Source organism: Balaenoptera borealis (assembly GCF_965194805.1).
Source record: "Balaenoptera borealis genome assembly, chromosome: 11".
In the NCBI taxonomy this organism is placed as follows: domain Eukaryota; kingdom Metazoa; phylum Chordata; class Mammalia; order Artiodactyla; family Balaenopteridae; genus Balaenoptera; species Balaenoptera borealis.
Genome location: NC_138868.1, coordinates 3,332,678 through 3,348,192, shown reverse-complemented (window position 1 = coordinate 3,348,192; position 15,515 = coordinate 3,332,678). Strand labels below are relative to the sequence as shown.

The 15,515-nt window shown below is 45.2% G+C and overlaps 1 protein-coding gene across 7 annotated transcripts in view; it reads left to right on the top strand.

The window, feature by feature from the left end:
* The window catches only part of PPFIA1 (PTPRF interacting protein alpha 1), a 93,435-nt gene that overhangs the window by 26,986 nt on the left and 50,934 nt on the right, over positions 1–15,515 (top strand). For all 7 annotated transcript variants that reach the window (XM_082341870.1, XM_082341864.1, XM_082341865.1 and 4 more), the window contains exons 3-8: positions 10,282–10,383; positions 10,906–11,070; positions 11,504–11,578; positions 11,935–12,036; positions 12,259–12,480; positions 14,842–14,988. In XM_082341870.1, coding sequence (XP_082197996.1) covers positions 10,282–10,383; positions 10,906–11,070; positions 11,504–11,578; positions 11,935–12,036; positions 12,259–12,480; positions 14,842–14,988 — 813 coding nt within the window. The remainder of the gene's footprint in view (positions 1–10,281; positions 10,384–10,905; positions 11,071–11,503; positions 11,579–11,934; positions 12,037–12,258; positions 12,481–14,841; positions 14,989–15,515) is intronic.

Genomic DNA, 15,515 nt, shown 5'->3' with positions numbered 1-15,515 from the left:
CTGTGCTATCATAAAATTATATCCATTTAAAAATCTACCTGAACACATGATTTTAAGAAATCAGTACAATACCCTAATTGTAATATAAAGTGAATTTTAAAAAACAGTTTACAGTAGAGTATTTTGTTATGTAAATGTTTGGGCACGACTGCACTAGAAGACATAAGTCAGGTGTTTGTGTTCCAGCTAACGGATGTTTCGGTTTAAGAGATGATGATCCGAAGTCATTCTATAGAAAACGATAGGAATGTCAAGATGTATCAGGATAAGTGAAAAACAGACCAATCTCACTTGTATTTGATCCAAGAAAAATAAATAACAGTAACTGAAATAAGGAAAATGTGCCATTCGTGTTACAGATTGTCAGGTGAGAAAATGAGGACGTGTAATAACCTCACAAACAAGCTGAGCCTTCTTTGTAAGAGAAATGTCAGCGTAGTTCCCTGGCCGTGAGAGGGTCGGGGGAGCGAAGGAGCGCTCTGGAGAACGTGTTACCTCTAGCTCACACCAGGTGCCCGGGCTTGCATTCGGTGTCTCACATAGAAAAAGGTTTTGGAGACTTTTATGTGATAGGTGAGAGGGAAGGAGGATATATCCAAAAAAGAAAAATTGACACCGAAGTTTAATAACACCCAGGATGGCGGGACTATAGGAAACATATTTTCACACATTGCTGGCCCGTGAGGAACAATTTAACAGTATATTTTAAAATTATCAATATCCTTTGACTCAGAAATTCTCAGATTATCCCACAGATATATTTGGCACACATGCAAAATGATATATGTGCAGGATTATTTGTTGCCATGTTATTTGTAATAGCAGAAGATTGGAAACACAAACAAATGTCCATCAGCAAGTGAATAAAAAATAAAATTAGGGCTTTTGAATTCATTGGTATATGCAATCATTGCAGCTATAAAAAAGGAAGAGGACATCATGAACTGATACGGAAACATCTTCAGGTTATATCCTTAACTGAAGAAAAGCAAGGGGAAATGGATGTATTTATTGGCATATATATATATATATATGTATAATTCTAGATAAGCAAGAAACCCATGACTTTAATTACCTATTGTGTGGAAGAGCAAACTGGGCTGGAAGGGAGACTTTTCTTATGTATACCTTTATTACTGTTTCAAAAATATATATATTTTTTGAAGGTTTGTGTTAAAAAAGCTCTGTCCTAAGCCCCCTTCCATTGCTGCTGCTATTACTGTTTTTTAAGAGTTTGTTACAGCTGAAAAGAAACATCTCTGTGGAAATATGGACTTTACGCTGTTCCTAATGATGGTTTAGACAGTCAAGGTCAGACAGGCAGTTTCTGGTCTCATACTTTGAAGACAGTTGCTTTATGATTCAGCAATGTCTTGGCACATGCATAGATCTATGAAATGAAGTACTTGAAGATGACAACTGCTTTATACTCTAGTAAGCATGAGGAGTGCTGAAAACCACATAACCGGCTTTATTGGGACGTTTGAAACATTATATAAATATAAACTGGATGTTAACATACTTCATATTGTGTTCTCATTTTGTTATTTTCCAGTGTTTTAGAACTCAGAAGGTACTCACTCCTATTTGAATGAAGGATTTCTGCCCTTGATTTTTTTGCTTCATTGGTTTGATTCTACCTCAACCCCCAGGCTCAGTTTTTTAAATTTAATTAGAATGTTTTCGCCTGTGATATTTCACTAACATTATATACTTGTTTCTAAAACATATGAAATATGCATTCATACTTATATTTCAGGTTGTTTTGAAATACACATGTGCATTTATTTTTCAGATTGTCTTGACTAATTGTAAGAAATGATGTGTGTTTAAATACTGAAATGCTAATAACAACCAGAAACATTTTGGTTTGCTCTTTAGCAGAAAGATAAAAATATGTGAAGCAAAACTTATAATTACTGTCCATGAGGGAATCCCAATTTTTGCCTAAAAGAAAATACATTCCAGAGAAGAAAGGAGTGATGGTTAAGATAGCTGGATATTTAAATTGGAATTTAGAAACAGAAATGGAACAATTCACTCATTTACATTGTGAAGAAATATGTCTACTGCTTGGTATGCCCACAAACCAAAGTATAAATCCACATAAAAACTTGTGCAGGAATGTTCATAGTAGCATTATTCATGATAGTTAGAAAGCACAAGCAACCCAAATGTCCATTAACCAGTGAATGGATAAACAAAATGTGCTACATCCACATAATGGAATTATTATTGAGGCACAAAAATGAATGAAGCACTTGACACACACTGCAACATGGATGAACCTTGAAAACATTACACTGAGTGAAAGAATCCAGACACAAGAGGATAAATATTGTACAAGTCCGTATGTGTGGAACATCCAGAATAGGCAAGTGCCTAGAGACAGAAAGCAGACTGGTGGCTGCCGGAGGTTGGAGGCAAGGGGTAACTCGGAGTGACTCCTAATGGGTCTGGGTTTCTTTGGGGCAGAGAGGCACGGCAGCCCAGGTGGAGGAGGCGGCGGCAGCGGCCAGTCTAGGAGATCCAAATGTGAGGTCGAATTAGCAGGCCCAGCAGCTGGCAAACATGGAGGAAAAGGAGGGAGGCCACGTGGTCTCCTCTACTCTGGGGGCCAGGAGGAAGATGATGAAGTCCTGGAAGACAGCCGAGTGGAGGTGCATGGGGGGCAGTTGGCCAGTGGCCCAGCGTTGGGGGTGGAAGCCTGACACAGGTCAGACAAGCATGGTGTGTAGGGTGAACAGGGGACCTCGGGCAGAGCCCCAGGAGCACCAGCCGTTATGAGATGAGCAGAGAACAAGGGACCAGGACAAGGGGGAAGAAAGTGGGAAGGAGGGGTCAGATGCTCCCCCGTAGGACGGGTTAGGTGAGCCCTGAAGCTGGACTGGGTTCAGTGGAGACCAGGGTGGTGCTGGTGTGTCAGCCAGAGCTCGTTCAGTGAGGCTGGAGGTTGAGGCCGCCTCGCAGTGGTGAGTAGGAGAGCAGGAGAAAGAATTAGAGACTGAGATACGGTGACTTTGGGGGCAAGTATCTGGACAAGTTACGTCCACGTAGGCGGCCTGTATTCTGCTCGTGCCCTGTAGTTTTAACATTGTTTAGAAAGGAAAAAGGAAGTGAAGATTGGCCTTTTTTTTTTTTTTTAAATAAGTTGGGCTAATGATTTCATTCTTTTTATTTTAATTTTTAAATTTATTATTATTATTTTTTTGGCTGCGCCACATGGCTTGTGGGATCTTAGTTCCCTGACCAGGGATTGAACCCAGGTCCCGGCAGTGAAAGCACTGAGTCCTAACCACTGGACTGTCGGGGAAGTCCCTGGTCTTTTTTTTTTTTTTTTTTTTTTTAAAAACAAAGCGAGTACGTACTTAATTGAAATTAAACAGGAATATAAGTTAAAAAGAAAGACTCATTTCCAGCCCACTTTCCCATCCATAGTGGATAATCTGCATTAGCAGTTTGGTGGGTGTCCATCTATATTTTATATAAGAAATACAAGTTTGTGTTTGCTTTTAACCAAACTGAGATCGCATTGCAATACTGCTGTGCACCATGTTTTGTTAGGTTCACAGTATACAATCTCGATTGCTTAATTGCCAAATGCTAAGTATGAGCATAAATTTTGTCAGTATCTATTCTTAGAAACGAGAAAAAATAAATCAGATATATTGGGACTTTTGAACTGCTTATGCATTTTGCTCTGTTGCTTGCAAATAATCAGTGATTGAAAATCCAGTGCTATTGCATTCACGGCTTTAAATATGGCTAGTGAGTTCATGACTCAGATTTTGCAAAGGTGTAAAGTTTGTCTTTTTTCCTTCTGAGTGTCCCTCTGTCCTTCTTCTCCCATCATTAGGTCGCAATATAAATAGATAGTTATACATAACCTTTCCAAGCATATTTTAATCAACACATTAGAGTTTCAAATATGATTTGCTGATTCATTTTAATGTATAAACTTCTAATTTTCTTTCAGTTCAAAATTTGACATGCTTTTAAACATAAGACTGTGGCAAATATCAATAGCTTCTGTCAGAAGATAAACTAAGTCAGTTCTGCAAGTCAGTTTTACAGGTGTTCATTTTGGTTTGCTAAAAATTAGACCCCATTTCCATTCTTTATTATACTTCGTATCCCTACAGTAAGAGGACATATACTTTTTGCCTCCAGCGAAGCTTTAGTCTTGTTTCAGCAGGTTAGCAAAAATAATGAAACGTAACTTAAAAATAAAACAGAGCTATTGGTGGAGATTATAGAGAATAGAAGATGTAGAACTGTAACACGGATGGTCAGGTAAAGAACACGGGAAGGGGGTCGGGACCACGTGAGGGTAGGAAGTGGCCAGACCCTGCTGCTTCCCACTTCCCTTGGTGTCTGGGAAGAGAGAATGGTCATCGCTTCTAGAACCAAATGTTGCATCTGATCCATAGGACTTACTTTTTTTTTTAATAAATTGGTTTATTTTTATTTATTTATTTTTGGCTGTGTTGAGTCTTCGTTGCTGCACGTGGGCTTTCTCTAGTTGCGGCGAGCGGGGGCTACTCTTCATTGCAGCGTGCGGGCTTCTCATTGCGGTGGCTTCTCTTGTTGTGGAGCACGGGCTTTAGGCGTGTGGGCTCAGTAGGTGTGGCTTGCGGGCTGTAGAATGCAGGCTCAGCAGTTGTGGCGCACGGGCTCAGTAGTTATAGCTCGAGGGCTCTAGAGCGCAGGCTCAGTAGGTGGCACAGGGGCTTAGTTGCTCTGTGGCATGTGGGATCTTCCTGGAGCAGGGCTTGAACCCGTGTCCATTGGCAGGCGGATTCTTAACCACTGCGCCACCAGGAAAGTCTTGATCATGGGCGTTGTTCAGTCATGTCTGGTTCATGTAATCTGATCCTATTATCTAGATCCAGAAATGATAAGTATCGGCATTTTCAAACATTATGTGAAATCAAGTTCTTAAATTGATTTTAGTGGTTGAATGTTATTTTCCCTCGTCTCAGTCCTAGAAAATGTCAAATGGAAATACCAATCTGTATTGTGCAGACTTATATTTTAAACTGAAAATATTCCAGTGATTGTTGTATCTGTTCAGTTTCAAAGAATACTTCAAACTTTAATTACAGTAAATAGAATGTCACTTTTAACTGGCTTACAGTACTTTTTAAACAAACATTTTTTTCTAAAGAGAAAAAAATTTAGATGCTGACAATTAGGTTCCTATCATGGTAAAAGAGTAGATCGTTTATTGCACATATTTGGGATTTATTCAGGCTCTACTAGTTTTTTCTGCAATGATAATACAAACACAGTGCACATATGAACATGCTTTTGGAATCTTAAACTTTGGAATTTCCTGTCTAATGTTTATCTAAACTCCTAAGTTTAAATTTGCTTTGATACTTTTTCAGTTGAATTCTTTTGAGCAAAGAGAAAGGTTTTTCTTTAAGGAGTAAAAATAATTGTGAAGTTCTGTAAATTTGTTTTCTACCATATTCAAAGCAGTATATCATAGAATGGTTTTAGCTGTTGAATTTATTGTAAGAAACACTTACATGTAGCCAAAATGATGGGAATTAAATATTCTCTTAATAGGTGAATGAAGACAGTTTGGAGCTATTAGGAAAAACTTAAGGAAACTTTGTATGTAAAAGGCATAGGCTTGCTTCTGGTGATGAAAGAGTTAAAGGAAAAGTGAATATGGAAAAAGGCTTGCATATGGAAGTGGGGCTAGATGGTGGTCCCTTCTATTTCCAAGGTGGGTGAATCTGTGAATCGCTAATTCCTCGTAGCCAGCGTGTATTGGAGTTTTCAAGCTCCTCCCACCCCCGCCCCCCCCCACAGACTGGCAGTGTGCACTTGTTATGCTTTGATGCCATATTTCATTTAAAGGCAGTGAAATGTATTCATGATAGATAGTAGGACTTTGAAAAATAAAACACCGAAATTCAACCCTGCTGGGGCCACAGGCTGCGACCCTACCACCTTGTTGTGGTCCTTCGCCCTTCCCACGTCTCCCCTGTCGTCTTTACCCACGGAAATTCCGTGGTCCATTATCATCACACTCACACACACACACACACACACACACACACACACCACACCCTACCTCACCGTACTCGGAAACCTGCTCCCGTTAAGTCCGTTCCCCGTCCGTGGGTGTCGCTGGCAGCCTGCAGTGGACCCAGGTGCCCACGGTCATGGTACTGGTGTCCGACCCCCTCTCTGCTCAGTGGCTACTTGGTGCCCTCCCCTCCTCCCCTCCCCAGTGCACCACATGCACCCTTCCACTCAATGCAAAGGCATCTGTTTTCTCAGAGAGATTGGAAGAAATTAGAAGAGGACTTGCAGAAATTCCCACCACACATCTCCCTGTGTGTCTGGATCTCTGCCTACGTATTCGACTGCCTTTCCCTTGACTGGGTGAGCTGGGCGCCCCAGGAAAGGCACCCTCTGCACGGGCCCAGCTGACTGATCTGGTCTCGGCTGCTCGGGTGGTGGCCATTGGCTCCCACCTCTCCCCTGGCTTCTGGCCGTCAGCATGCGAGCCCCCCGTCCCCTCCTGCGGCAGGGCTTTCTTGACCCCGGGTGTCCTTTAACCCCTGCCCTATTTCCCTTCTGCTCTGAACTCAGAGTCCCTCAGAAGAATGAGTGTGTGCTCACTGCCGTCCTCCTCCTCCTCCTCCTCCCATCCTCTGTTGCCCTCTGTCCAGCCAGGCTGTCGGCCCTGCCAGGGCTCCCGACCTGCTCTGGTCATGGTCACCGCTGGCCTCCATTTCAGCAGACCCACCCACCAGGGGCCGGTCAGATGACTCCCGCTCCCAGCAGCTGCTGACCCTGGTGACCACTGCTTCCGGAGCACCGGGCTCCGAGGTGTTCCCCTTCCCTCCTGGCCCTCCCCGGCCACCCTTGCTGACGCCTCTCGTTTCCCAGCCGTCCAGCGTTAGCTTCTCACAGGGCTCAAGCCTCATCGTATATCGCCCACACTCAGTGCCTTGTTGGTCCGCATGGAATGAGATCCCTCTCCCACCTCGGCCAGCATCCCCGAGAGGTCCAGACCAGGAGGTGCAGCTCCGCCTGAAAGCCTTAGAACCTCTCCCGTTAAGCTCGTCCGAAACTAAGCTTTTAGACCGCCCTTCAAAGCCTGCTCTTCCCGTAGACTTTCCCTTCTCAGAGAATGGGGCCTGCATCCTTCCCTCGCTCCTGCCAGAATCCTTGGAATCGTCCTGGACCCTTCTTTCTCTCCAACTTGTTGGATCTGTCAGCAAATCCTGCTGGCTCTACTCTCCAGCGCGCCCTGCCCCCCAGCCCCCCGCGGTGTGCTCACTCGCCTGGCCCTTCCTGCACTGTCCCAACGCCAGGCTGCCTCCCCACATCTGGCCTCACCCTCTTACAGGCTCTTCTGAACACAGCATCCAGAGGACCCTTTGGAAGCTGATGACGGCCACAGCAGGGGGCACGTGGGATCCTTGCATTTCGCCCTGAGAATTCTTTTATGTTCTGCGTCTCTCTAGTCTTGGTCTCGGGTCAGACCCTCGCTTCTCCCCGGGGTTCTTGCTGTGGCCTCAGCTGGTTTTTCACTCTTTTAACCTGCTCCAGCCCAGCTTCGGCCCTGCTCCCGGGGACCTTTGTTTACCCGGCAAACCCATTTTGAGCACATCCTTTGTGTCAGGCACTGCCTGGAACTTTGAGCAGTCTTGCCCCTTCCCTGTTCAGGGCCCTCAAAGTCTGTACATAGACAGCTCCCAGAGCCTTCAGGATGAAGCACAGACGCCTTACGGGGTGCGCGGGACCTTCACAGTCTAGCCTCTGCCCACCTCCAGCCTCACCTTACTCCTGCCTGCGGATGCCCTTCTCCACCTCCAGTGCCTGTACTTTCGTGACGAGGCTCTTGCCAGCTGGACAGCTGGGTCCTGCTTGCCACTCAGTGCAGGCGCCATCCCGGCAGCCAGCCTGTGGACACGTGCGCCCACCTCCCATCCGAGGTGGCTTCCACTCTGCTCCACGGTGGCCTGGGGGACTCTCATGCAGAGCACGGACCGCACGGGGGTCGTTGCTCGCTTGCCTGTCTGTTCTGTAGGAGCGCCCGGGTGGCGGTCAGGCTCGCCTCCTGGTGTTCAGCCAGACTAGGTGCGCAGCCATTTCTCGGATGCGTTGTGACTTCCAGTTAGGATGGCAGCATAAACTCATGCTTTGACATATCTCTTCTCCAGACCCAGCAGTGAAAAGATAAATTTAAACAGAGAAACATGAACCAGAAAATATGGCCAGGCCCCCAAAAAAGAAAAATACCCTTAAGGATAGAAATGGGATACCCAATGTGGGGAGCTTGAGCTGGCTTGATGGCCTGGCCTGCGGTGCTCCAGGCCCTGAGCTGGTGGGGGCACAGGAGACATGGCTCCCGTGGGTTACGGTGATAGGAACCAAAGTGTTGAGGCGAATTAGAACTAGATTCAGACTCACTTTCTGAAGCTGGGATTGGCCTCAGTGTAAAGAGGCCAACTGCCCTCTATACATTGGGGCTTTATAGGAAGTTGTGGGCCCGGGGAGGGTAGAAAGCAATACCTGGAAGGCACGGCCCTGTCTGGTGGTTGGTTCTCTAAGAGGATCTGCACTGTAATGGAAACAGGCGGCAGGGGCGCTCGGTCACCATGGAAACGTAGTTCTGGCCTGAGGCCTTGGGAGGCTCAGAGGGGCAACCACAGGACCCTAGGCTGGGTGGGGGGAGGTCGGCACCAACAACATCACCTCCTACTCGAGGGGAGCTGGAACCCAGGTCCCACAACACGAAGATCTCACACTGAGAGACCCTCCCAGAGCCAGCTCCTTACGCAGCCGTGCCTTTACTCCAGCTGAGATTCGCGGATGGGGCCTGGCAAAACTGTCAAAGAAGTGTGCTTCAGATGCTTCAGACCTGAGCTAACATCCATGAAAAGCAACTAGAAATCATAAGACAAGAAGAGACAAAAATGAAACAAGAGCAGGAGGGCCTGGCCAAAAAACAATTTGAAATCTAGTCAGTGAAAAAAATGTTAGGACGATAAACTTTGGACTGGACATAATCAAAGACAGATTTAGTGAATTGGCATTTTATTCATGAAACTGACTCAGATTGCAGTGCAAAGGGGGACGGTGTGATCAAAGAAAAATCCAGGGCCCTGAATTCAGACGAGCTTAGCGCCAGCCCTGCCTTTGACCCTCACGTGTAGTAACTGCCTCTCAGCCTAGGCTAGTCTGAGTCAGGCTTTCTCTCACCTGTAGCAGGAAGAGTGTTTCTCATACAGGATCTTAGTAATTAGAAGGAAACCTCTCCCTGATGTTAGGCATTAGATGATCTGACAGTCAGCTAGTTATTTACCAGAGGAATCAGCTATTCAGTATAATTAACATGGGCACATCTGAAAGAAATCTCAGAAACTCAGGAAGGGAAACGAGCTTGCTGGGAGGACATGGAGAGGAGACATAGTCCACGTGGCTGCCCCACCCTCCCTGCTTCCCAGCCGTAAAGCCCAGTGCCGATGCTGCCGGCCAGGTCTCTGAAGATGTATCTTCAGAATCTTTGTCAGGTTTGAAGACACATTGGATTATTTCTCTCCAGCGTTACTGGGATGTCTTCGTGTTTGCAGGTCTGCGCTGAAGTACTGAAGTAAAGAGTTGTTAACATTCTTTAGCTGATTGATGCTCTCAGGAGCAGCCTTGTCTCCAGAGAGCACCGTGTATACGTGTGTGTGCGGGCGCACCTGTGTAAATTGTGGTAAAATATATATGACATAAATTTACCATTTTAACCAGTTTATTGACTGGCTGGATGACTTCAGTGGGGTCAGGCTAACAGACTGGCCTTGGGGTACTGTTAGCCTTTTTTCCGGGGGACACTCCAAAGCCTGGTGGCCTTCTAGACCTTTTTTATTTACTCTCCCCAGTGGTTCTAGGTCACATGTCTGTGAGTCATTTAAAAATATCTTTATCCACTTTGGTATTAGGATTTATGTTCAGGAAAATATCTTGGACTTCCCTGGATCTTGAGAAGGCAGGCTTGGATTCCCTTCCCCGCCGTGTGCGTGCCAGGGTCAGGGGTGGAGGGGTGAAGGTTGGTCTGAGTTACGGTGTTCTGTGTGGTCTTGGGCTGGTCGGTGGACCCCTCGTTCTCTGGAGGGTCAGAGAGGTCCCGCTTATCTTAGGGCGGGAGTTGCCTTTGTGTGAAGCCTGGAGAGGCTTGATGGGAATTGGTCTTTAGAGACTCTCTCTCGCTCTCTTTTGTATTTATATTTATGTCTATTTACTTATTTAACTGTTTTCTAGGAGTTTGCAGCACTTACTAAAGAACTAAATGTATGCAGGGAACAGCTCCTTGAAAGAGAAGAAGAAATCGCTGAACTGAAAGCGGAAAGGAACAACACCAGGGTTAGTAGGGGATTCTCTGGGTTAACATTTGCCTCGGGGTCACGACTGGGCTCGTGTTGCTGTCTTTAAACTCAAAAGATGATCCACTCTGTCTGTTTTTAAACACATTTTCGACATTTTCCCACTGAGTGGACTGAGGTTGATCAGTTCAGGGTTCTCATACCTTGCTTGAAATTTATGATGAGAGTTAATGCAATTTTAATACATTCGAGGGGGAATTTCTCTAACTTTATTTATTTATTTATTATTTTTTGGCCACGCCGCATGGCAAGGGTGGTGGGGGTGGTCTTAGTTCCCTGAACAGAGATCGAACCCACGCTCCCTGCAGTGGAAGCGCCAAGTCCTAACCCCTGGACCACCAGGGAAGTTCTCTCTGACTTTAGACGGGACCGGAGGGATTTCAGACCTGTCTTCGCACGGTTTTGGCTTTAGTGTGAGATTGAAAGGAGTTATTTGCCCCAGATTCAAATATGAGATTGCAAGTGCTCCGTAAACCGTGCTCACCTTGGCCTTGCCGTGCAGCTGCTGCTGGAACACCTGGAGTGCCTGGTCTCGCGGCACGAGCGGTCCCTCAGGATGACGGTGGTGAAGCGGCAGGCGCAGTCCCCAGCAGGCGTGTCCAGCGAGGTGGAAGTGCTCAAAGCGCTCAAGTCCTTATTCGAGCACCACAAAGCCCTGGATGAGAAGGTACCGCCGCCACACGGCAGTTCCGGGTTTGTGCACGTGCTGCGCTATTTGGCGGACAACGCAGGTGTTTGTGCAACTTCAGTTGACTTTTGAGCTTCTTGAATTCTTGTAAACAGTTTTTCTATAAGAAGCCAGAGTTCTATATGGTTAAAAAGTATTAGTTGGCATAAATGTCTCAAGGTGTATTATATTCTGTGTATCAACTGGCTGTTAAGAATTGGGTAATATAATTTATTTAGGGTGAAATTTTTTCTCAAACTTAAAGTTTAAAGCTATTAGCAAGCAGGTTTTCTTGACATTAAGATCAACGAAAGACATTAAAGGTATTCTATTATGTTATATTACACTAACAGTCTATTAGGATAGCTATGCAGTTAAGAATTAAATTAACATATATACACACACACACTAACTGAATCCCTTTTCTTTTCAGGTGAGAGAACGGTTACGAGTAGCACTTGAAAGGTGTAGTTTGTTAGAAGAAGAATTAGGTGCCACACATAAAGAGGTAAGCTTGATAAATCGTCATACAGTTTCAACTGAGGGTTCCTAATTCTTAATCCCTTCATTTTAAAAAAGTATGAAGATTGTAGTAGTAGATATCAGATGTTATTTATCTTTCTGATTGAGGACCAGCCCATCTGGGTCATTTTAATGATTAGTAAACTAGACTTTTATTTCAGAGTTGCAGAATCTCTTTTAAGTACCCATGTCTCCAGTAGAAGGTAAATTCTGACTTTAGTGACCTGGTTATATTCAGAATGGATAACATCACCATGTATTTTCTTTTCAGTTGTGTTTTTCCAAATGGAGTTTTGCTGCCTTTACTTATTTCTTTACTCTCATTCAATTTTTTGGTTTTAGCTAATGATTCTTAAAGAGCAGAATAACCAGAAAAAGACACTAACGGACGGGGTGCTTGACATAAACCACGAGCAGGAGAACACGCCGAGTGCGAACGGAAAGGCAAGTCCCTGGTCCCCTCGGTCTGGTTCTCGTCTCACCCGTCCAGTCTGTGCACGCGTGTTGGGAACCTGTCGCCAATGCACCGCTTCGGCCTGAGCGGCCGAGAGAGTCATGTGAACCCACAGCGTGCAGAAGGCAGCTTTGACCTTACTGATTTCCCAGAAGTGGTTTATTTCCTCCCTCATCAAACAAGGCTGTTTAAGGGTTCTTTCCCCCCATTAGAGATCTTCTGATGGTTCTCTAAGCCACGAGGAAGACCTGGCTAAAGTGATCGAGCTCCAGGAAATCATAGACAAGCAGTCAAGAGAGCAGAGCCAGATGAAGGAGCGCCTGGCCGCCCTGTCTAGTCACGTGACAGAGCTGGAGGAAGATCTGGACACGGCCAGAAAAGACCTCATCAAATCTGAGGAAATGAACACAAAATTGCAGCGAGATGTTCGTGAAGTGAGTGACAGTCGCCATGTCAGTGTTGTCATGGGGTTGGACGTGTGGGCTGTTTTGGTTTGTCTCTTATTCTCCCAGTTACTTCAACCTTTGGATGACTGTATAAGTAAGAGCAAAACAGAACAGTGCCCTGAGACTTTGACTGGCTGCTTCCCTATTTCTGTGTCAAGGTCTTTAAAGGTAGGGGAGGCCTGGTCCAGCTGGTCCTTTGGCAGCAGAACGGACACGAAGCCGGCCCCTCCTACTGTGCTGCTGTGACTGTAATGCCCTGGGTGTGGACTCCTCATTTCTATAAGTTCTAGGCTGTCGAATGTATCCTGATAATGCTCAGATTTCCTTCTGATACACTTGAGCGAGTGTGGTTACATCTGTGGTGCTAGTTCTCTCGGAGAGACACGAGCATGGGCTGTGGGCTCTGCCAGGGCGGCATTATTGGCTGTGTTTCTAGTTTTCTGATGTTCCGCTCCTTGAGGGGAATGTACGATATTGATATTGGTGGTCAGACAGAGTGGCATTTGTTCACACTTGGGTCATCAGGCTCATGCTGTAAAAAATAACGTAGAAATGTGTGCATTTCTGGCAGACGTTTCTGCATGTATCATGATTTATGAGAAACTAGCTAGCTGTCACTGTAAAGGCAAATGAACGCTGGGTGCTTCTCTGGCACCTCCTCCTGTTAGCGTAACCTCTCCTTTGTAAACAGACAGCTCCTACCCACTCCCCCGCCACCCTGTGAGACCACCGCAGAGAGAACCCCTTTCACGTGTATGTAGAACAGGTGTACTTTCTGTTTAGTAGCTTGGTGTGAGTAATTTTATGTAAGAATTCAAAACAAATATTTGCATGTATTTATATAACCGATTTACATTATTCTTTGGCAACAGGAGGAGGTGAAGTGGCAGAGTTTAATATGCAGAGAATTTTGAAAAAAAATTTTTAAGACTTGCCACTTTTAATATTAAGACTTTGCTAATATTGGTTACTTAGTGAACAGGGAGGGACCTGAAGCAGATTTTTAGCTGGGGGACAGGAATTGCAGTAGCAGAAAGTTCAGGTCCTAGTTTCAGCGTTTGATACTATGTAATATAATTTTGCTTTAGAAGAATTAGGCTTTAGAAGGCTGCTTCCAGTTGTATTAAACTTTTTTTGTTTGTTTGTTTTCAATTTTATTTATTTTTGGCTGCATTGGGTCTTCGTTGCGGGCTTTCTTTAGTTTTGGCGAGCGGGGGCTACTCTTGTTGCGGTGCATGGGCTTCTCATTGCGGTGGCTTCTCTTGTTGTGGAGCACGGGCTCTATGTGCGAGGGCTTCAGTAGTTGTGGCGCACAGGCTCAGTAGTTGTGGCTCGCAGGCTCTAGAGCGCAGGCTCAGTAGTTGTGGCTCGCAGGCTCTAGAGCGCAGGCTCAGTAGTTGTGGCGCGTGGGCTCAGTTGTGGCTCGCAGGCTCAGTAGTTGTGGCTCTCAGGCTCGGTAGTTGTGGCGCACGGGCTTAGTTGCTCCACGGCACGTGGGATCTTCCCGGACCAGGGATCAAACCCACGTCCCCTGCACTGGCAGGCAGATTCCTAACCACTGGGCCACCAGGGAAGTCCCCAGTTGTATTAAACTTTGAGTTCTGTTTCCATTTGTTAATATTATTACTTTAATTCTGTGGTAATTGGATGAGATTTCATCCAACTTTTACCCAAGAAAATGAGACACATATCTCAATGTTGTATCTGTTGAGAGGCTGCTCCCAGTTGTGGGTGTAGCCCACCTGTACCGTGAGCCAAACAGAGGTCCTGTCTTCCTGGCAGATACCTTCCCCTCCTGGAATTCTTGCAATAACAGGATATTTTATTATACTTTTTTTTTTTTTTTTTTGGTAATACTATGTAGAAAAGGATGAGCTTGGTAAACTGAGTGGCCAGACATAGCATTAAGACAGATGAGTGCTGGAATTTCCCTGGTGGGCCAGTGGGTAAGACTCCGTGCTCCCAATTCAGGGGGTCCGGGTTCGATCCCTGGTCAGGAAACTAGATCCTGCACACCGCAACTAAGAGTTCACATGCCGCAACAAAGATCCTGCATTTCGCAACTTAAACCCAGTGCAGTCAAAATAAATAAATAAATAAATATTAAAATAAAAAAATAAAAAAGACAGATGAGTGCTAATTACTTGGTGAATATTTATGATATTTGAGGTAGGTGCGTTTTCATTCACATCGGAGAAAACTGGCATGTCGATCAATTTAATTTTGAGGACAGTAATTTTATATTTGATTTGAAACTTAGGATTCAGCCCAGTTTATTCTCTCTCTGAGTGCACCCGTGTGTTACGTATTGGTTACTTCCCTTCTCTCCCTCTGAAATGCCCGATGTAGGCCATGGCCCAGAAGGAAGACATGGAAGAGAGAGTCACTACTCTAGAGAAACGCTACCTCGCAGCACAGCGTGAAGCCACCTCTGTGCACGACCTCAACGATAAACTGGAAAATGAAATTGCAAATAAGGAGTCTATGCATCGACAGGTAGTGGTTTTTATCAAATTTTGCCTGGCTTTTATTAATTAATTACTAATGAAGGGGGGAAGACCTTTTCCTGTGACTTCCATGTTGGAAATCAAGTCCCAGCGTAAAGTTTTTATGATCTTAGAATATTATGTTCAGAAGCGTGGTGTACATTGTAAATCAACTGTACTAGAATAAAGTAAATTGTTAAAAAATTGTGGGTGACTGCAATTTACAGGTTTTCATTTTTTAGGATTTGGTTTAACCATTTTGTGGAGCTACACTCCTGACTCTTTTGTTGCTTGTTAGCATTTTTACCAAAAGAGCAGAGAGTGGCAAAGAACTTCAAGGCAGCTGGCTGCCTGTTGGTAACTGGGGTCGGTGTGGTAAATGGCAGATGGAGAGACGCAGTCTGAGTGGTGAGGTTTGTGCCTCCTGTGGTCTGGGTAGCCTCACTTGCTCCTGTTTCTCTGTGGTCTCAGATAACCAAGAGTTAACCAGGGAACCAAACCTGGCTTCTGAAAAACAAACTGAGTTTGTCTGGTGTG